The sequence below is a fragment of the Thamnophis sirtalis genome, unplaced genomic scaffold (assembly GCF_051295495.1).
Source record: "Thamnophis sirtalis isolate CommonGarterSnake01/CBP01778 unplaced genomic scaffold, rThaSir2_p1.2 scaffold_11, whole genome shotgun sequence".
In the NCBI taxonomy this organism is placed as follows: domain Eukaryota; kingdom Metazoa; phylum Chordata; class Lepidosauria; order Squamata; family Natricidae; genus Thamnophis; species Thamnophis sirtalis.
Window position 1 is genome coordinate 37,096,393 of NW_028261391.1, and position 22,858 is coordinate 37,119,250.

The window sequence follows — 22,858 nt, forward strand, 5'->3', positions numbered from 1 at the left end:
TTGTAACTTGAGAATTATCGGTACATATATAAAAGCATTAAAAAAATATTTAAAAACCAACATTTGGAAATTAGAATTAAAATGTACAAATCCCAGGCAGAGAAGGATATCTTGCTGCTAGTCTCAAATACAAGCCACAAACTGAGACTTTCCTGGATATTGGTGTAAATTGTGGCTTCATCCTTTCTATCGGGTGGGTTTGCTGCCGACATTACTGCTGGTTCAGTGCGTGTGCAATTTTGTGCCCGCACTTTCACGCACGCCAGATGCTCGCTCTGTGCGCGTGCATATTTACCCATAAATGCAATTACAATTGTTCTGCGCATGCACAGAACTGAAAAACAAGATGGCAGCATCAGCCGCGCCATTTGGGGAACCGGTTCAGGGGCATGGCAGGCCTGGGTCGTTGTCGGTGCCAGCGACCCAGGCCGCCAAACCACTATCAGTTGAACCGGTACGAACCGGTAGAAACTCACCATTGTTTTCTATGACATTCACTTTACTTTTTTATGGAGCGCCTCAGGGCTTTGCACTTTCTCCACTCTTTTTTAACATGTACATGAAGCTGCTGGGTTAGATCATCTGTTGACACGGGGAATGGTATCAGTAAGCTAGTGATACTTAAATGTACATCTCTTCTTTGACTTTACCAGGTGATTCACTCAGGTTCTTTCCCATTTCCTAGAGGCTCTAGGATTGAATGGGGGAGATGGGTGATGATATAAATCAAATAAATACTTGGTAATTGAGTGTATCAGAACCTCTTGAGGGAGACCCTTTACTATAGAATAAAATGCTTTTTCTCTGATACAGTTACAAGATGTGGTGTAGTTTACTGCCAAAGGAGGTGGGATGGAGGCGGGGTGCATTCTGTTGTAAAAATCCTGTCAAAATCCCAGAGCAACATTTGTCTTAGTAGAAAACAAGAAAAAGGCTTCTGATAGGTCTGCACTTCTTGAGGAAGGTCATGTGGGTGTGTTGTCGATTGTAGTGAGTTGTAACAATCCCTTGCGCTTCCTTTCTCTCATCCTAACAGGACCTCACCCAGTAGAAGGATTTGAAATAGCCAAGGTGACTTCCACAACCATTACTGTGCAATGGGCTCTTCATAAAGTCAAACATGACACAGTCAGCAAGGTGCGCCTGTCCATACGGCAGCCAGAGGATGTAGAGGATCATGCTGTAGAATTAAACAATACTGTGACCAAATACACATTTCGGTAAGCAAGAAGAAAAAAAAAGTATTGGGATGGAAGAAGGGAGGTAGTGGTGAATAAATAAAAATAGTCCAGTGTTTTGGGTTTTTTGTAATTTAGCTAAACAGCTGGCCTGCTAGATCACCAAAGATTAGGCCAGGGTAAACAATTTAGTGAGCAAAGCACTCGTAAAGATCCACTCCTCAAAGCCTCAGAATAGCCACTGGAAAATTGGCACAGCTGCTTCAAAGGCCTTCTGAGTTTATTGGAGCATTACCAGACTATTTCCATAGGCCTAGCTGAGATTAGAGATTTAGCAGTTGTATTTCTTGCTTAGATATTTTTTATGAAGTTTAGGAACCTCAGTGTACAGATGCTTCAACAAGAAATTAGCTCTAAAATTAGCGCTTGAATCCATAATAAAGACGGGAAAGGGAAGACAAATCAACAAGGCTAAGTGCCAAAAAGAAAGGGAAAATTTATCCTATCTGAATCCACCTTTATTTATTTCCATTAAATTAAATATAAAAACTTCTCAAATTAGAAAGACAATTGAAGTATACATGTGGTAGAAAATTGAAACTGGCATTGATTCAAGTATGTATCTTCTATTGAAAAGTTGTGTGCATATATCTGACTGGGTAGTAATTTCTGACTCATCAGTGGTCAATAAGGGACTGTGGGTTTTTTTTCTTCCAAAATCCTAACTCTTTAAGATTTATTCATCGTATCTAATCTTCCATAAGGGACCTTCAACCAGGACAGAAGTATCTTATCCATATGTGGACCTTGAGTGGCCTTAGTAGTGAAGATCATCCCACCGAGAGCTTTGCTACATCTCCTTCTTACGTCTGGACCCGTGAGTTTTAGTGAACATTTTCTGCTTGCTTTTTGCTTTGTCATTTTGTAATTCATAAACCAATTAAAACAACAGAACAAAACAGTGGTAAAAGTGTTCATAGCCCTCTTGCTGATACCATAGCAGAGCATCTGACCAAACTTTGCACTGTTTATGATTTGAATGATCATTTTTTTGTAAAGAAGGAAATAGATATTTTTTTCAACTCTAGTACATTTCTTTGTCTTGCTTTCACATATAAAAACTGAACAAACTTTTATCTTGTACTGTTTCTGCTCTTCATGGTCACACATAATTGTACAGAGAGAATGCTGCAATTTAATAGCTGGCATTAGCTTCAAAATACTGCTAAAGAGGAAATGCCCCCTAACTGTTGAAGCCACAATTTGAAAATCATTAAACTCTGCTCTTCATGCAACTTCCTCGAAAGAAAGAGTATGGAAAGTAAAGGAGAGAATGACTTACCTTACTTGTCAATGACGTACAGCTGGAATGAACATTTACCATTCAGTGTGCATGATTTCCTGCTTAATTTTACATGATATCATTAGTTTAGCTGATGCAGAAAGATGGTTTAAATATTAATTACTTCCATAATTTCCTCTGGAATAAGTTAAAAATCCATCTCTACTTTAAACTACTTTGCTCATTGTTCCTCCTCTATACTTCTTGTTATGAAGATCAGCACCCAAATAAGTGCGAAGTCTTCATAGTAACTCACGTTACACCTGTCCTCCGCGAGCTGTACTGGCTACCAATTGGTCTCTGGATGCAATTCAAGGTGTTGGTTATTACCTTTAAAGCCCTACATGACTTAGGGCCAGCGTATCTGCGAGACCGTCTACTGCCACATACCTCCCAACGGCCGGTAAGACCCCACAGATTGGGCCTCCTTCGGATGCTGTCAGCCACACAGTGTCGGCTGGCGGGCCCCCGGAGGAGAGCCTTCTCTGTGGCTGCTCCAACCCTTTGGAATCAGCTACCCCCAGAGATCCGGACCTTACCCACTCTCAGGGCCTTCAGGAAAGCTGTTAAAACCTGGCTGTTCCAGCAGGCCTGCGGCTGTTGACCTTATTGTCAAGGTCCAGCGCTGATTAGAATGAATGCGTGTTGTGAATTTTAAACTATCCTTTCTTATTTTCCTTTTTTCTTTTCTTTCTTTTCGTAAGCCGCCCGGAGTCCTTCGGGATTGGGCGGCATATAAATTTAAATTTTAATAATAATAATAATAATAATAATAATAATAATAATAATAATAATAATAATAATAATAATAATGGCACAAACCAGCAGTGGTAATTCCAGTGGTAATTGGCACACTGGATGCTATTCCAAAAGCACTGGAATTACATTTAACACAGTTAAAAATTGACAAAATCACCATCAGTCAAATGCAAAAAGCCGCACTGCTTGGATCTGCACGCATATTACAAAAATACGTTATGACGTCCTAGGCCCCTGGGTGGGGCCCGACTAGTAACCAATGCCAAATCCGGCAAAACAACTGGCCGCTGTGATACAATTGTATAATAATAATAATAATAGTACACAGAGTATGCTTTCTTTTCAATGAATGGAATAAAATTGGGGGAGGAGAGAGGATACAAATGTACAAGAAGGCACAAAGGTAACACAATCGCAGTAGCCAAATAACTAGTGAATTCCCAGAAGCTGCACTCATTTAAGAAAGCAGAGAAGTAAGCCTAATACTAGTTGAGGGTTCCCCCATTTTCAGAATTATTTATTTGATAGGCAGCTGAAAAGGATTCCAATCGAATTTCCTTCTTCTCTCTGAACAGGACCTCCGTCTCCTAGAAACCTCACTGCATCCAGAGTTTTACCCACCTCTGTCCAGATGACTTGGGAACAACCCCTTGTGGGCTCACTGGAAGGCTACATCATCAATGTCAGTACCAGCCAGAGTGTAAAGAGCCGCTATGTCCCCAATGGAAAATTGTTTTCCTACACAGTGCGTGACCTGAACCCAGGTCAAAGGTATCGCTTATCTGTGATGGCTGTTCAAAATACTGATCAAGGACAAGTGATGAGTGAGCCTGCCCAACTTTACATTACAGCCTGTAAGTATAGATCACACATTATTCTTCATACTGCTGTTGTTTACCTTCCTTATTAAGGATGAGAAAGGCAGAGTCAGCAGCAGCTTGTATCTATATCCTTCATGCATTCAATGATCAGCTACTTCTATTCTCTGTGATAAAAGCAAGATGATTTTTTTTAAGCAAAATGTAAGAATCAGTGTTTGCATCTTGTTTCCTTGGATGTGCAAATGAAAGGCTTAAGTGTCTTGCTCATTCTTTTGATTTAAAGTAACATCATGTTGCTACCAAGGAAGCAAACACAGTTGTTGGAACTCAGTTACTGAGTATCTTATTTTAAAAAATAATAATAATAATTGGGAGGGAAATAGAATGAATCTGGTTGTGACTGCATCCTCAAGGAAATTTAACATATCTGTCCAAGATTATTTTTATGACGAGGAATGTCTCCCTTGCTGAATCTGTTCTATTCTGGGAAGATTTTTATTGGGTAAAAAGGAAAGTCTTAACTCTACCATCTGCCCAGCATCATAATTACAATAACATTCCCCAGCATACTTTGATTTTTTTTTCTAAGACTGTGGCATAGGCATACCCTGCTGAAAAGGAGACAGGCCTCAAATTACCCAGATTTTTACATTCCATTCATCCAGTTTTGTTATTGTGTCTTATATTTAGTGCAGAAGGATGGCATCTCTGAAAGACAAACTGGGCTTCCACGGGTGTTGAGAAACAGAAAGCCTCCAGATTTCCTACGAGAACCACATGTGCTTGCTGAGCACTCTGTCCCCGAGGAGCCCTCACTAACACCCAGGTAAAGAATGAAACTGGATTACAATAAATGAAACTAGAATATAGTAACTATAGATGCATGGGGTGCTAAACTGGCGCATATCATTTCAGCTTTGCAAATGGGAATGTCTGAACGTTTCTGTTTTTAAAGGTTTACAGAACTAGTGGATGGTAGAGGAAGGATCACTACTAAAATCAGCAGCTCTCCAAGTCGATCAGTTTCTGTGAAATCACGTATGTTTTGTTCACCCTCCCTTCTTGGCTTTCTCCTCTGTTACACAGCACAAACTTTTTGGTTAAAATCTATTCTTGCCTGCTTCTTCTAGAACCAGAAGATCTCAAGAAAGTTGAAGAAAATGTGGAGGAATCAACTAGTCGGGCCAAACTAGCAGTGCAGCTGTCAGAACCTGAGAGTACCAAGAGAGAAAGTATGTTTGAAGAAAGGAGATAGAGATGGTCCAAGATTACCCCCTTGCCTCTCCAACCTTAAGTAATGTTTGATTTGTACTGGATTATCAAGAATCTTAAAAATAGCCAGAGTATTACACCCTTCCCTTTGCATTACCAGGTGAGAGACAGAATTGTTCCATAAACTTCTGCAAAAATGGTGGGACCTGCATTGCTGGCTTAGAGTCTTACAATTGTGACTGTATTCCAGGATTCAAAGGCAGATTATGTGAACTAGGTGAGTTAAGAGCAAAGTGTGCTTTTCTGAACAATTTTGCCACATGTTACTAAGAAGGAGGGGAAGGGGACAATAGGAATCGGCCTGGATATGCAAGCATTGCTCCTCTTTTTAAAGGGACTGAAAAACATACATACAGAATTAGAAATGGTGTTAACAGTGCAGGATAAAAACTGCATAGAAATTTATCCATAGGTTGGAAGGAGAAGTTGAGTTAAAAATCTGCATTGGGAAATAGGGGAAGAAATTGAGTTATGGGCTGTAATAAATATATGCTACAATACTGCCAAAAAAAAAATTGGCCCAAAGAAGACATATGCCCACGCCCTGGTCACAAATGTAATGTTCATCAGACTTTGGGAACTGATAAATTTCATGAACTGAAAAAAAATATTCTTGGAACAGGAAGTAATATTTGTGTACATATAGATTCCGCTTAGGGAATCTAATTGTAATATGATTGCTACAGATACATAAAAGAAAAACTTAGTGGCTTAAAAAAAGGTTTTGGAAGGTGATTTTTCATAAAGGTGTGTGGGTGTGGGTGTGGGTATGGGTGTGTGTATACACTTTCCGTATAGTTTTGGTTCAGAAGATATTGACCTTGCAACAGAGGTGGGTTGCTGCCGGTTCAGCCTGGATCAGTCGAACCGGTAGTAGCAGTGGCAGGAGGCTCCGCCTGCCCACCCAAACGCTTCTGCGTATGCACCGAAGCATCGCACGAGCACATGTGGGAGCGCACCCAAACCGGTAGTAAAGAAATTGGCAATCTACCTCTGCCTTGCAAGCTACATTTTATTCATAGAATTTATTTCTGATCTATAAATGAACATTAAAAACCATATGTGGGAAGTACATGTTTGGGTCATGAATGGAAAGTAGTAGTAGATATTGAAAAAATGAAATAAGATGTGCATAAAAACTTAGAACAAATCTTGTCCCTTTTCTAACAATTATTTCCCAACTCTGCCCTTTTCTTTCTGTTTTCATATTGTCTATAATGAACTGAAATTATGCCACCAAGAATAATCCAGAGAAGGGGTTCATATTTAAACTATAATAAACATTAAACATCTTACCTTAGAGCAGTGATGGTAAACCTTTTCAGCACACCAAGTGTTGAAAAGGGAGCATTTTGTGTGGGTTGCTACCAGGAAGAGGAGCTTCTGGTTGAACTTCTGGTTTTGCGCCCACATGGCGTCTTCCAGTTGGCATGCGCCAATCAGCTGGCTGATGCGCATGCTGGAAAATGGAAGACCAGCTCTTCTGGTTTCTGGCATTGCCGCATGCACAAAGACCAGCTGATCGGCCCATGTGCATGCGCGGCAGAAACCCAGAAGAGGAACGGGCAACGCTGCATGTGCCAGGCAACATGGCTACGCCGGGCACACATGCCATAAGTTCGCCATCACAGCCTTAGAGTAAGTCACAGTGAATTAAGGAGGACACTGAAGACTATGCAGGTGTTCCAGTCTGCTATGTTCAAATTGCTCTTATTTTTACAAAATATAGGTGTCCATCTGTTTTAATGGAAAAAAGATACTACAGACATAGCTACTGGCTTACATAATTAAGTACTGTAGACAGATATATGGATAGAAATTGAGCAAAGGTTGAATTGCTGCAAGCTTGCTTTACGGAGTGGAATTGCTGTTTCAGTATTGCTATTAGGAAATAGGAAATATGACTGCATAGCACAATTTGTAATTGTGTATCTGTGGGCAGAACTGTAAGAGGGAGGAAAGGTTGAAGTTTTAAGGGCGCTTTGTTTAAGATAATGCATAATTATGATGCTGAGCTTTATTTAAAATTCTAACTTTATGAGAATCAGTTTAGTGCAGTGATTGAGGCATCAGGCTATAAAGCAGGAGACCTTTGGTGTCCTTGGGCCAGTCACATTCTCTCAGCCCTAGGAAAGAGGTAATGGCAAACTGCATCTGAAAAACTTTGCCAAGAAAATTGCAGGGACTTGTCCAAGCAGTTGTTTGAGAACCAGACATGATTGAACAGAAGAAAAAAGAATTAAAACAAAAATAAGGATGTAAAAAGCACCAGATTTTTTTTTCTTTTGAGATGACATTCACGTGCTTTACAAAAACTGTTCTTGCCTTGTTTGCTACAGAAATTACAGGGTGATCTATACAACCCTCTTTGTTGTACAGCATATTTTATTATCTGAGAACAAACAGCACTAACATACAATCAAGTTGTATCATGTACTTGTTATTGGTGTGTTTCTTTTCCCTTCTTCAAATCTCTTTCAAGATATATTCCTCCCCCCCCATGCACACACAAATACACATAAGAACAATTTAATTCCTTGGCATTGCTCTAAATAATTTTAATGATTTGCGCAAAGAAAATTAAATCCCAATATGTATCTCTATTTATTGAATGTCCTCAGTACATAATGTTTTTCCCCACCAGCTTGTAAAAAAGTGCCACAATCTTGTACTCGGCTGTACTCTGAAACAAAACTTTTTCCAGTCTGGGAAGGACCTGTCTGCCATTATCTGTAAGTATTGTAACTCTTGACCATTTTTTTTCTTCACATATCAAACTTCAGATTTCAGCCTGCTCTCCCTGATGCAGTCTGCTTTGTATTCCAACCTGCCTGTTCACTTTTTTCCCACAGGAAGCCTAGGGAGGGGTGTGTGGGGAGGAGCGATGTCTTTCACACTGAATTAAGGCTAGTTTAGATTTATACTACAAATATCATTCTTCTGCCTCAAAATAGCAAGATAGCATCAACTTTCACCAGTTGTACCATCAAAATTTGGCAATATGATTTTGGGGAGACTGCAGGTTGCCTTATTCTGCTGAGGCTTTGGGGGAAATGTGAGTACTGTCTTTCTGCCAATGGGCCTGGAGTTTTATTAGGGCACTGGGGGATTGTTACTCTTGCAGAGTAAAAAAATAAAATAAATCCAAGGCATTTAAACTCTGGGATTTAATTTACAACCCATGCTGAAATTCTTTATGGTCAATTTTCCCATCATTCATTCTTTGATATATGTTTGTTTTCCTACCAGATACAAGAGAGTCTACAAAGCGCACCATGACATTTGTTATAAGGAGAGTTGTGAGAGTACTGTAACAAATAAGGCACTCAGCAGGTAAAACGAATGTAGTTTTTATAAGCCATCATTTGGGGAGAAATCCTAAGGATGCCTAACCTCCAATTTCTCACAGTACCAATTATAATTTTTAACAATATGGTGGACATCATAGACCCTGGATGTTAATTTATGGGGAACTTCAGCCAATTTGGATATTGTAAGCCAGTTGGGTGACCTTGGGCCAATCACTCTTTCTCAGCTCTAGAAAGGAGTTAATGGCAAGCCACTTGCAAAAAAAAAAATCTTGTCAAGAAGGGACTTGTCCAAGCAGTCTCTAAGAATTACTTATGAATATCATAGTCAATATTTTATTTGTTGTTTCTTTGTCCCTTCTTTTACCTAACACAGTTGGAATTAAATAAAGAAGTTCTTAGAAATAAGTCCTACATTACTGTGTAAGATAAATAGTCATATATGAAAATTTCTTATTTCAGAAAACAAATCAACAGGCACTGAAACCCACAGTAAGTATCTTTTTTGGGTAGTGGATAGGAATGACGGTTCCATTAATTGATATACTAGATAAATCAGGGAATTTAGATACTTGATAAATCAGAGTTCTTTTGACAGGAAATGCCAGACTCATTTTATAATTTCCCCTTAGCTTAAGCCATGGGTAAAGCATCATTGACAAGCAAATATTTACACCTCCTTTTTGAGGAATCTCTAAGATATTGATAGCCTGCCAAACATCAGAAGGAAACTGTAATATTTTGTGAATGCAATGGAATTAGCAAACCAAGCTAATAATGACTGGGTTTTTTAAAATTTCAACAAATCAGGCATAAGAAAATTCATGAGAACATATACAACATTTAGATTTATGTAATTTAGATAGATGATATATAGATAGATAGATAGATAGATGATAGATAGATAGATAGATAGATAGATAGATAGATAGATATATAGATATAGATATAGATATAGATATAGATATAGATATAGATATAGATATAGATATAGATATAGATATAGATATAGATATAGATATAGATATAGATATAGATATAGATATAGATATAGATAGATATATATGTTTTCTGAGGTTTTCGCGGGTGTTAGTATGTAGGTCTCTAGTTGTTCGGGTTTTCTCCCGCGTAGAATTGGAGATGTCTTGGCGACGTTTCGACGAAGTCTCATTCGTCATCTTCAGGCTGCTTCAGGCTACTTCAGGCTTGGTGTTTCCAGGAGTAGTGTGAGATCTCAGCTGTTTCTTCCTTAAAATCAAGGAAGAAACAGCTGAGATCTCACACTACTCCTGGAAACACCAAGCCTGAAGTAGCCTGAAGCAGCCTGAAGATGACGAATGAGACTTCGTTGAAACGTCGCCAAGACAGCTCCAATTCTACGTGGGAGAAAACCCGAACAACTAGAGACCTACATATATATACATATATATATACATACACACACACACACACACATATATACACATTGCATTTTTAGTTGCATGTATTACAGAGCTAAGCAAAGCTAAGCAAAGCAATGCTTTATAACATACTGTATAGAAATGTCTTTTCAATTCATTAGAGCACCCAGATTATTCATGCAATTTCCGGTTTCTAGCTGCATTCATGTACGTTAGGCTCAGTTAGGAATAGCTCACAAAGTAGCCATGTGAGTCTTGCAAAGGATCCATTGGTTTTAACTGTTTGAAAATAGGTGCTTTGTATGTTTTCTCTTATGTTGCAAAGTACTTTTTTCTAGGTTTATTCAGCCACACTGTGCCTCACCTTTTTAATATATTGTATTACAGCTTTTATTTCTGCTTCTCTATAGTGCTTATTTGATAATGGCAGATGGAAAACAGTCTCTCATTTTAAGGTTGTATCTCAATCCTTAAATGGAAGAGGAAGATTCCCTCCATTAAGTCTTCTACTGATAAGTGCCAGAGTTGTTGTACCAACAGAATTCCTCACCGTGATCCTACCTGCTTTTGGAATACCAAGAAACTGCTCTCAAGGAATGCTGAATAACAGTGATCTGCTACAGATTTTAATTGCAATGTGAATAGAGAACAAATCCATTTATTAATTTACAATCAAAATACAAATATTTGGCATGAAATGGAGAATTATTACATCAGTACCTGCAATACTGAACAATCTAGATTGTCTTCAGCTCCACCTCATCCCAAGGATACCATAACTTCATCATGTCAGCTGGTTTTTTTAAGTGGGGAGGGAACAGCTGAAACAAAAGACTTGACCTTTTTTGTTCAAGAATATAGCCTTAAAGCCCCTTCTCTTCAGCAAGATAATTATATCTCACTTTCATTTCCAGCTTCTTTTCATCATAGGATTAAATTTCATTATATAAATTGAGTAAAAGTTCTTTTGCAAGCTATCCGCAGAACAGTACTCGAGCTTAACAGCATTTGAGATTTGGACATATAATTTGATTTATGGACTGCCTTAAACCGGAGTCCTGAGTGTTCTCTTTATAACCTAAAAACAAATCTTGTTGCCTCAGAAATTGATCCTCAAACACTTAAAACCATATATACAAACCCTTGGGGGGTATTTTGTTCCTTGGCAAATTAATGTAAATGAAAAAATTATCCAATTTGTTTAGCCAGCTCCTCAATTCCTTATTGCTAACAAATTATTAGCACTTCAGAAGTTAAAATAAGGAAAAAAAAAACAGGCAGCAACAGCAATAGAGGATTCTATCTATCTTTTAGAAAAACCAAAGACTTTTAGTTGTTCGGCCTCCAAATACTGTTTATGAAGAATTTTACTGAAAAACTTAATGTTTAATAGGTAAAGTATTTCCTTTGATATTCTTAGAAGACAAAATTGTGATGCCGATGGGAAAAAAGGCCTCCATCCCTTTTCAGTGGTGTTTATTTTGCAAAACATGATGACTAGCCTTCAAAAAGCCTTATTACCTAGCCTAGTTCAAATGACTATGACTAGTTTAAATGATAAGGTTGTGTTAATAGATATATATTGTATTTTATAAAGCAATACAATAGAGTCATAGTTTTAAATTACTATTCTGGCAGGTATTGGATTATTGCAGAAAAGGCACACCCGTTGTCTGCAACATAATTCATAGCAAATTTTAAGAGCTGTAAATATTGTTTATTTAGCATAGAGCAGCATATTGAAAAGGGGATATTTTTCTAATTGGAAAGACAATAATCCTTGCTATTGGCAGAAATAGCACAAAGTAGTTCCAAAGTTCCTTCATTCTTTTAATATTTTAACTAATTTTTACTTGTTTTATAACTTTTAAGCTGCCCAGAGTCACCTTGTAGGGGAGATGGGTGGTATAAGAAATTAATAAATAAATAAAAAACTTAAAACCCTAGAAGTCATCAAGAGATGCTTAGTCGCATTTCTACATAAGTTATTTATGTGTGCTGTGAGTAATGGGTGATATTGTCCATTTGTGATTCTTTTCCCTGATGGGAGATGGCACAATACTAAAGGGCCACAGATTGCATAAAAAATGTAGAATTACAACTATTAAAAACCCAGTAGCCTTCTGCTAAAGACAGTGTAGCCCAGCAGAAATATTTGCACGTTCATCAACATTACCAGGTTGAATTGGTGTATTGTTCCCTCTATTTCTGATGTGACAGAACCTGGGGGGAAAAATAACTAAATGAGAACTGAGCATGGTCAGCAGAAAATGTGTGTTAGGAAGACTACATGAAGAGGAAGAAGGATGTGAAATCCTTGGGATTTTGAACAACCACATCAGCACTGCAATTACGCTACATATTTGGCTTAGGAGAACAATTTCACCTTTTAACTAGAATATCAAAGTTTCCAAGAATAAAGAGAACGAAGAAGGGGTAGCGCCAAAATATTACATTTTTCAAATTCCAAAGTAAAGTTTTAAAATTATATCTGCAGAAGACAAAGGGTATGACAGATCTTTATTGCTTGTTCCTTGTTTGTCACACTGTTTTCCCCAGAGACTGTCTTAAGGCAGAAGAGGACCATTATCAATTCAGTACTCTGTAGTCAGATCAAGGCATATGTAATGCACCAATAAAGTAAAAAGGTTTTATTTTATTAAAGTTTACCTTGTGGTTTTTTTTTCTTCATTTTAGACCAAATATATAACTTATTTCAAAGTCATTCAGCTTTTTTTTTTAAAGAATGAAAGGATTCCTGGAGATAGCTATAAAAACTGCATTTATAAAAAATGTTTTCAAATAAGGCTACCCTTTAGAAGCTTTATTTAAAGCCATATTTATGAATTGATATTTTGAGTCTGATTTCCCAACCTGCCTTTCATTTTTTAATAACTCATTTAAAAATATTCACAAGTATTAGAATTCTCTATTATCAGAAGTATCCATCAGCTCCCTCCTTCCTATCTTAAAAAGGCAAGAAATACTACTACTATTACCAGATAGCAAAAACGTTTAATTGCAAAATTATTCAGAACCAGTTCCATCATCATTCTCTGAATCTGAGAATTCTTCCATTGCTTCCTCCTCCTGTTGCCTCCTCTGTTCTTCTTCATAGGCCAGCAACTTCTTAAAGACCTTATATTCTTCAATTGAGGAGCAGGCTACTTTAGTCACAAAATCCTGTTCAGAAGTTTTGATAATACTTTTCAGTTTGGGATTGATAATTTGGGTCTGTCCTTTCTTATCAGGAGTTTGATAGCGTCCCAAGCGCTCCAAAAAATTTATTCGTTTGTTTATTTCAGCCATCGATGCTTGGAAGAAACCAGACTGCACTATCTGTCCATGTTTAAGTCCCATCCTGAAATACGCAAACTAAAAAACAAAGATTATTAAGTGAAAGAATAAACACTAGCATTCTACTACAAAGAATGTAAGTCAAGGACACAGTTTGACACAAAAATACATTAAATTGCATCTGTTAAGTTTCAAGAAGGTTGTGTTCTTAATATACCTATATGGGCACAACTTGCAGCCTGCAAGAAAAATCTAGCTTTACTCAGGCATGAAATGTGTACAAGAAAATTAGCTCTAAGGGGTATTGTCACATACTTTAATTTTAAATCTGAGAATCAATTGAGATGTGAAGGAATTGAGACTGCTATATGTGTTAAAATTCAATCATCATAAATTATAATTATTTATGATTGCTGGTGCTAATGGGACTTGAATTCTAAGTAACCAATCCATAGTGTGGTAGATTAAGGGTGAAAGATTAGAGGGGCGACTGTTTTTTAATTGCTAAGTTCCTTTTGCTGCATATTTCTACTATTCCTTAGTATTTCCTATATTTTGTCTCATATTTTACAGGGAAATCAAGCAGATAACTAGCTTACTAACACCCAGGGCATTTGAGTGTTTACGTTCTAAAGATGAAAAGTGATTTGGCATTTTCAATTTTAAAATTAAAATTTTGTGGATATAAAAATGTAAACAGAGTAAGTCATCCAGAAGAAATAGGGTTATTGTAAAACTTCACAGAATTAGTAAATCATAGACCTGGAAGCCACCTGAGAACTCACAGGTTACAAGCACTTTCTCAGTAGAGGATGTGCTAAAGCATTTTAAGAATCAAGTCTCTATTTGAAGTTGTCCAATAGGAAGAATTGTGCTGCTTCATGAGTAACTGGTTTCACAAGTATAAAGTCTGACCAAGGCAGAGTAGAGTAGGACAATGACTTCCTGTGATCTGGACTTTATGAGTCATATATCATTTTCAGCAATTGTTAGAACAAAAAAGCATAAGAATGGAAGGTTCCATTTTTTCAAAACAACAGAAGGGAAATACAGTTAAAGATAAGTGAAATCAAAACATCAGGATTGAAGCTTCCCTGAAGTAAGATATGAGGCCAAAGCAGGGATGAGTTCCGGCAAACCTTAGTGCCGGTTCGATCGTGTGCGCATGTGCTTAATGCCCACTGCGGGAAAATGCACAATGCAATTAATATGTCCATGCGCAGAAGTGAAAAACAAGATGGTGGTGCCTATGGTGGCACCCGGAGAACCAGTTCAGGGGCATGGCAGGCCTTGGTCGCTGCCCATTCCAGTGACCTAGGCTGCCAAACCACTACTGGTTCGGCTGAACCAGTCCAAACCAGTAGGAACCCAACACTGGGCCAAAGTCTTCATCATTATATCTTCAGAAGCAAGAAACAACATAAGGTAGATTCAATCGACAGATATTTCTCAGGATCAATATAATAAGATTTTAATAAGCAAAAAAAAGTTCGTAGGAACAAAACTTTCTAACATTGTTATAGGCAATATATGAAGGAATGATAAATGCAATGTTAAAGTCACATTCTGAAACTAGGAGATATATGAAACCTCTTAAAACATATTTTCATTTATTGAATTGCTCAAATTCAGTATTGGAAAAGTGTACTAAGTACAATTTGACATCAACAAAGTTATTCTGAAAATACCTGGAATTTGTATTCTACATCATTTAACTCTTCTAAAAGGAGCTGTGGACTTGTTTGTAGAATTTTTGATATTTGTGCCATTGTGAAGAGACATTTTTCTTTAAGAAGCTTCTCTAGGGATTTGATTCTTTTGTGTGGCACTGTAAAGATACTTGGAAAATGTAGTGCCACCTGGGTAAGGCTTTCTGTTAAAATAAGAGGGAAAAGATAAGATAGCGCTGACTAAAATCCTCTATTCTTTCTCTTTAACAGACCCATATAGTATAATCTTTATTGTCATTGTACTTAAATACAATGAAATTGGTTATCCCTAGAAATATTAAGAGCAAACTAGTATATTTTTAAATTACAGTTTTTCCAAAGTGTTTCACATAATGCCTAAGCATGTTGTCTCTAAATAATGCATTTAGAGTACTTCTGAGTGTACATTATTACATTATCCCAGTTTTGTACTTAATTTACTGCTCTTCAGTGCAAAACTAGCAATAGCAATAGCACTTAGACATATATACCACTTCATAGTGCTTTTCAGGCCTCTCTAAAAGTCTACAGTCAGCATATTGCCCACAACAATCTGGGTCCTCATTTTACCAACCTCAGAAGGATGAAAGGATGAATCAACCTTTGGCAGGTCAGGATCGAACTGCTGGCATTTGGCAGAATTAGCCTGCAATACTGCATTCTAACCGTTGTGCCACCACGGCTATTTCAACGTGAAATATTTCCACATTGTTCATTGCTTGCAATTCCTTATTGATATACAGAGTATAAATATTTTGTGTGTGTGTTTATGCATGTGTGTGTGTGTGTGTGTGTATGTAAAAATAGCAAAACAGATGTTTCATTATAACAGAAGCTTAAAGCACTTGTTCAGCCCAACTCTAGGTTCTCCCCCCAGAAGTATGTGTGTATGCATATATGACAAAATAATCCCATTTTGTCAAGTGACAGCACTGCTCTAGACCTTTTAGTCCTCGAAGACAGTCACCAAACCCCAAAATGTTTATTCTGGCAGCAAAAAAAGTTATGCTGAAATGAAAGATGGTGGGTAAAATATTCTAATATCTTTTGGCAAGCAATTGGCACCTTTCTATAAAAAACTCAGTGTAGATTAAGGGATTGATCCAGAAACATATGTAGCTATTTGTAGCTATTTGAAGAATATCCATTGACTACATATGATTAACTGAACATGAACATTTAGCTAAATATAAGGGATAGGAAAACTAAATATATTGTGGACAGAATCTAAACAAATTAAAAGTAAATAATGCACTAATTCATTGTATAAATTTAGCAACTGCACAATTCAGGGAGAATATTACCTGCATCTAAGCCAAGTCTCCTCAGAAGATGTGCACGTTCCTTCAAATGTTTTGGTGGCATTCTCAGTAGTTCAGGCTTCTTTTCTAGGACCTTCAGTATTGTGGTAATGCTTAAACCCAATAGGAGTAATTCTGAAATTGCAGTCAGTTTTGACTGAAATGGTGCATCCAACTGCAAGTTAAATAGCTGTGTCATCTGAGCAGGACTGAATCCCAGGTTAACATAAGCACTTGTGTCCTCTTCTAGCTTCAAATGGTCCACATCTGTTGCATTTACTTCTTCTATTGGTGTATTAGTTAAAGATTCTTCAGGCTTTGGAGAGGATTCATAGTTTGACCCGTAAGAGGGAAAGCCTTTTTTGCTTTGTACAAAAGACCTGGTAGTAATCAATCTGCAGTCTAGGAATCGATGAGACCACCAAAAGGCAACTGGTAATAATGCACTGTGAGAAGGTAAATGGATAGAGTCATAGGCAAGAGGGGGGAACCTGCATTTCTCAAAAATCTGCAAAAATAGATTTAAAAAAGCAAACATAATCATGTTAAAAGAAAAGAACAAGTACAGTTGCAGCAGATCAAATACCTTTGCCAAAACTAAACCAAAACTAACATGATTCCCCAAAAATATGACATGTCCTGAAAATAAGGCCATGCCATATTTTTCGGGTGGGCAAAAATATAAGCCCTCCCCCGAAAATAAGCTCCTTGGACAACCCCTCCCTCTGTCTCACCAGTCTTCCAGCAGCCAGCCCACAACCATAGAGCGCACACCTAGAGCGGCCGCTGCCAGAAGACTCAGCAGCCGATCTCTGGAGTTTGGAAGCCGGAGAGTAGGGAGAGCTGGGCCAGGGCATGGTGAGGCTGGGAGGCACACGAGCTGGGGACGGAACAGGTGCTCGCGCAATCCCCCTCTCCAGCCAGGCAGAGTGCCATGCACTGACCTAGGGGGTACCCTGAATATGCCAAGCCGCGGCAGCTGGGGAGCAGACAGAGCACCACGCGGCTTGGCATGATGGATAGGTGGATACCCTAGGGCCATGATGGTGAACCTAAGGCACACGTGCCAGAAGTCGCACCCAGAGCCATCTCTCCTGGCACACGGACCAGTTGCTCTTCCAGGTTCGGGTGCGGAAACTAGCTGGTCTTCACGTGCATTGGAGTGCCAGAAAGCAGAAGAGGAGCCACCCAGTGTGCATGTGCACACCAGGAAAATGATTTTTGTTTCCAGGGCGCACATGAGCATCAGCCACAGTGTTTTGGTTTCTGGTGCGCATGCATGCACAAAAAACAGCAAAAGAAATAGCAACAGCCACGCGTGCCAAAAGGCACAGAGAGGAGATCCCGGCTGTTGCTTTTTAGCAGAGCAGAGCTGTGGTCAGGGCTTCCCTCCCTTCCCACCTGAGAAGGCTTCTTGTGTGGCCCCAGCCCTCCAGCCCATAGCTCATCTGCGGCCCGAAGTACTTGGCCAGTTCAGGTGCACCAGAACAGCCGCAGCAGTGGCAGCCACAACGGGAAGGGCAGGAGCAACAGGCCCACCACCGCAGCCATTCCCACGCCAGCCAGAAGCGGCACTGTGACAGCCGCCAGGGACAAGGGGGTGGCGGGGGCAAGGGCAAACCAGGGCTTCCCTCCCTCCCCATCCGAGCAGGCTACTTGCGTGGCTCCAGCCCTTCAGCCCACAGCACTGATGTGGATACATGGTCTGGAGTGTCTGGCCGATTCGGGCACACGTGCCTGCTGCTCCTTCCCCAACAGCTGCCACTTCCAACTGAGATGCTGGAAGAGGAGCTGCTGGAGAGGAGGCAAGTTACCCGCGGTTGCAGTGGGTGCCCGGTCGCTTCTGCCCTTCCCCCTGTGGCTGTTCCTGCTCTTCTGGGGCTATGTGGAGGCCAGCCGGCTCTTCTGGGGCACCTGAGCCTGCCAGGCACTCCAGACCACGGATCCACATCAGTGCTGCAGGCTAGAGGGCTGGGGCCATGCAAGTAGCCCACTTGTCTGGGGAGGGAGGGAAGCCCTGGCCCGTCCTTGCCACTACCATCCCTTCGCCCCCAGCGGCTGTCACAGCGTCACTTCTGGCTGCTGGAGCAGTCAGGAGAAGGAAAAGCCCCCGTGGGAGAGGCGAGGTGCCTCAGGAGGGCTGGAGGAGAGCAGAGTTCCTCCATTCCCCTCCCACCTATGGGCTCAATGTCCATCCAAGGCCGCCCCCTTTCATCCAAGCGACGGCATTTTGAGTGGGTGCGGCACGCTTCACTGAATGTTCACCTTTCTTCATCCAACCTGGTTCTCTCTTGCCGCTACCCCATAGCTCCCTCTCCATTGATTGCTCTCTCTCGCTCACGCACACATACGCACACACACACAAATACCAACCCTGGGCACTCTTCTAGTCCTATTCCCCCAGGGGCAAACCCCCACTCCTGTCCCATAAATCAGCCCCAACTCGACCAAGGCAGCCAAAAAAACCCCGAAGCACCTTTCATCTAATTACATAGAATTTCCTAGAAATGCTTCACTTGGGGGAATTTGGGAAGGGGTGAAACTGAGAGGGAGGGGAGGGATGGGGTCAGCCCGGTTGGGGACTCTGCAGTGACCCCCTCTGCCAGACCCTGCAGGGGAACTTCTTAGAGACTTCCCTGGAGAGCCAGCAGCACCCACCTTCCACCTGAGCAACAATTGAAAACGTCAAGTTGCGAACTGGAGGAGCAGAGAGAGAGACAAAGAAAAACGCACACAATGTGCTTTTATTGCCAGTAATAAATGTATTTATGGGTCTCGGAGAGTATGCAAAGCAAAGCAAGGCTCCCCCGCAGCCTTTCAGAAAACAGCCTTGTTTAATTTGTCGTTTGATGGGATGGATTGGGAGGTGAAGCTCGGGGACTGCTGGACTGTGGGCAAGCGCTTGTTGAGCACTGCCCCTCTCCTAGCGTGTCTCAGGTGGGACTTGTGGGGGGGACACACCACCCCCTGATCCTCTTGCCCTCCAAGTCAGCTGCCAGGATAAATGTGCCTCCTCCTTCCTCCAGATTAACTCAAAAGCTGGGGACATCTCGGTTGCCCTGGCTTAATGTCCCCTGCTCGATTTGCTCCCTCCCCAATGCCGTTGCTCTGGCTTAACCCCCCCCCCCGACTTTTTCTCCCTCCTCACTGCCGGACAGCCTCTCCACAAACATGCATGTATCTCACTCAAATCCAAGCCATTGCCTGGCTTTAGGGAGGAATGCAGCCAAATCGCTTGAAGTATATTTAAGGATAACAGGCATATTTGATGGAGGCGGGGAGGGAATATAAATGTTGTAAAAGAAAATATGACCCCCTCACTCAGGAACGCCATTCCCCTTCTTCCTCCCGCCCCCATCCTTCCGGCATCCCACAGCTTCCCACTGATTTCCCTGCCCTTCATTTTGCATTGCAGTTCTGCTCTTGTTGAGCATTTGTCTTCTCCAAGGTTTAAATTATACAGCAGGGCAGTTCCCCCCCCCCAAATATTAGATTATGTTGAATGCTCCTGTCCTCCCCACCCCCCATAGGCTGGTCCTGCTGGGTCCTTTGTCCATGGGGACCATCAAACCCCCATCCACCAGCCCTCATCAAATATGGAGACATGCCATCTAGGAAGCGGTTTCACTCCGTTGGATGATGTGCCGGGAGACCGGGGGAGGGGGGGGGCTGTACTGGCTTGTTCCAAGGCCGGGAAGGGATTCCGGGTTTCCACTGGAGCGAGGTGGCATTTCCCACCCAACACTCTCTCCCTGTGCAGGGCAGCAGAACCGGATCATCAGTGGGGATGTCCCGCCACCCCAACAGGGATCAGGTGGGTGGGCAGGGAACCACAAGGACCCTCAAAATCTGGAGCCGGTGCATGAACACCAGGCAGCTGGTCTTTGTGCACGCATGCATGCCAGAAACTGGCAGACCACATGGCTGGTGCGCATGCGCACACCGAAAACCAGATGGTCATCTAGTTTTCAGTGTGTGAACACACGCACCCATATTTGCATGTGGGGCCAAAAATGTGTGCGGTCCCGTTTTGGCACTCGGTGCCAAAAAGATTCACCAACACTGCCCTAGGTCAGTGAATGATGCTCTGCCAAGCTGAAGAGGGGGGTTCCCAGGCAGCTGCTTGTGAGCGTGGTCACCTCATGGCTGTTTGCCCCTGAGGCTGTGCCCAGCTATTCGTGAGCCCGCTTGCAAGAGAGCAGCCACCTGACAATCCCAAAACAATAAGCCCCCCCCCCCAATAAGGCGCAAGCCATATTTTGGGGGTCAAAAGAAAATAAGACCCTGCCTTATTTTGGGGGAAACACGGTACTATCCCACCATAATTTATCAAATATTAAAGCTATCATAACTTGCTTCCCAATTTACCCTGATATTTAATTACAATATTCATATATTTCATACAATTAAGATAAATTTGTCACTACTCTACAGAAATATTTAATTGTTCAAAAAATGTTACAGATTACACTGAATATATTCACTTTTAAGCCCCATTCAAATCACAATGGCAACATTAAATATTGCATTTTTAGCAAATGAGTAGCAAATATGATCACAAATTAGGTGGGAGAGAAATAGCTTGGTTTTGGTCAACATTAAAACAAAAAGTAAACTTTTCTGCATAAACTATCAAACACTAGCACTCCATTTTGGGGGATATTTCAAAAGTGTGTTTAAAGAAAAATATTCTGTAGGTAGCAAACACTTAAGCAGCAATCTTTTCCAAATATTAAAAAGAAAAGGTGATCACATGCTTCAAGATGTTGAGTGAAGAAGAAAAGAGAGAAAGAAGGTGCTTGCTGAGAGTTCCTGGGTTTTTTATACTCTCTGTTTGGTCCCACCTCTCTGTTTCCTGTTCCTGTGTAAGAAATGTACTCTGATTGGCTGTCAGATTCCCATAGGGCCATGCAGGGGCAACTTTCTAGGCTGTGTTTTGAATTCAAGTTTGGTTGAGCATAGTGTCTTCCCAGGTGCCCTGTTGCGAGATGGGTAAAGGGCTAATACTATCATGCCTTAATCCCATCACCCCGGAGCTGAAGGGGGTAGATCTTTATTATGTAGAATAAACTGGCTCAGGGCCCCTAATGGCCCATTGAGAAAGGTGGGGGCTATTAAGAGTGAGTCTGTTTCCTGCCTAAAAATATGTTTCTCCATTTCTGATCCAGGAAAATATAATATTCTTCCTTTTCAATATTTCCCAGGATGTTTCATTTTTTTAGGAGGGGGTGGGGGCTAACTTCCTACAGAACATAAGTAAATATAAATGCTCATCTGATACAGTATATGCCTCAGGTTGAATAGGAATTTTAAACTAGTCTATCAAAAACAGAAACTAATTTCAGATTAAATCTGCAATTCAGTGTATGTTTCATTTTGCTTTTAACTTTGAAATACACTTACATGTATGGTTACGCAAGGTGCACCAAAAACTGATCTTTATAAACAATTATATAAATTGCAGTAATTTATCCTTTTCTTCCAAACACTATATACATACACGTAGTAAATATGCCTTTTAATGTCCTTGAAATCGCCATGTACATTAAACGAATGAATGAAAACCAGATTGTGATCTTAATAGAATCTGACACATAAATAGGAATCCCTCTTCAACCTCGCCCCTTTACCACGATCTACCTTTCCCCTTTATGGAAGCTATCCTCCTCTGGACACAAGAGCATATACCCTGCGAATGAAGTGGCAGCATCGCTGGAAAGCTTTAGGTTGGAAATGATTAGTTAAGATTTGAGCATGCTTCCGTCCCACCCGTCCGTAAAAGAGAAACGGCACTTATAACCCAAATAGTGTTAAAGTTAAACGATTATTGCCTAGTGAACCGCAATTGGCTTGATTTATATTGTCACTCAATCGTAAACCATGGTTACAAATTACACTTGCTGCGTTCATACAGGACACGGAGAGGTATATACGAACTCATCAGGCGAGTAGCTTTTCCTACGTCTGCTTATAACCCATGAAAGTACAATAGTAAGCCTCGTTTCTGTTCACAGATTATTTTTCGGTGGACAAAGTGATAATGCGAAGTGTACTCACGCGCCAATAGCGGACTGCTGATTTCATATTCGGCATATCTCAGATCTTTCGCAGCTTGGATAAGTAGCGAGAAAACGAAAGGGGAAGGTGTTCGTGTAAACGCTTTCCTACCGAAACGGAAGCTGGAGTTGAAAAAGGTTCCGTGGGGCAACCGAAGGGCGGATAAAAATTCCTTGTATTGTAAAAGGTTATGAATGAAGACCTGGCGGGGCCAATCAGAAATGTGAACAGAGGGAGTGCGCGATTATCCTCCCCGAGAGTAATTAGAGGCGCATCATACCTGACATTTGTAAAGAATCCCACTTGAATAAAGGTCCGATTCTTATGAATATTCATATTGCCTATACTGTATAGGATCTACGCGAATGAATCAGATTACAAACCAAGTCATTTCAGCCACTATACTGCAGAAAC

At 40.6% G+C, this 22,858-nt stretch overlaps 2 protein-coding genes across 3 annotated transcripts in view; one reads left to right on the forward strand and one right to left on the reverse strand.

Annotated features, from left to right (window-relative positions):
* SNED1 (sushi, nidogen and EGF like domains 1) overlaps window positions 1-12,744 on the forward strand; it is a 75,650-nt gene extending 62,906 nt beyond the window's left edge. The window contains exons 23-33 of one of the 2 annotated variants that reach the window (XM_087725532.1): window positions 1,037-1,220; window positions 1,943-2,055; window positions 3,855-4,133; window positions 4,791-4,926; window positions 5,056-5,138; window positions 5,231-5,332; window positions 5,473-5,589; window positions 8,017-8,104; window positions 8,622-8,705; window positions 9,143-9,172; window positions 10,491-12,744. In XM_087725532.1, the coding sequence (XP_087581658.1) occupies window positions 1,037-1,220; window positions 1,943-2,055; window positions 3,855-4,133; window positions 4,791-4,926; window positions 5,056-5,138; window positions 5,231-5,332; window positions 5,473-5,589; window positions 8,017-8,104; window positions 8,622-8,705; window positions 9,143-9,164 (1,208 nt within the window). In that variant the 3' untranslated portion in view covers window positions 9,165-9,172; window positions 10,491-12,744. Of the gene's footprint in view, window positions 1-1,036; window positions 1,221-1,942; window positions 2,056-3,854; window positions 4,134-4,790; window positions 4,927-5,055; window positions 5,139-5,230; window positions 5,395-5,472; window positions 5,590-8,016; window positions 8,105-8,621; window positions 8,706-9,142; window positions 9,173-10,490 lie in introns of those variants that run through there. The other variant, XM_087725533.1, reaches the window with a different exon arrangement.
* MTERF4 (mitochondrial transcription termination factor 4) lies at window positions 12,711-22,556 on the reverse strand. Its single transcript, XM_014065917.2, has 4 exons — window positions 22,445-22,556; window positions 16,391-16,895; window positions 15,066-15,250; window positions 12,711-13,455 (listed from the first exon to the last, which is right to left on the reverse strand). The coding sequence occupies exons 1-4, from the start codon at window positions 22,478-22,480 to the stop codon at window positions 13,108-13,110; spliced, it is 1,074 nt and encodes a 357-aa protein (XP_013921392.2). The 5' UTR covers window positions 22,481-22,556; the 3' UTR covers window positions 12,711-13,107.
* Between the last annotated feature and the right edge of the window lie 302 nt (window positions 22,557-22,858).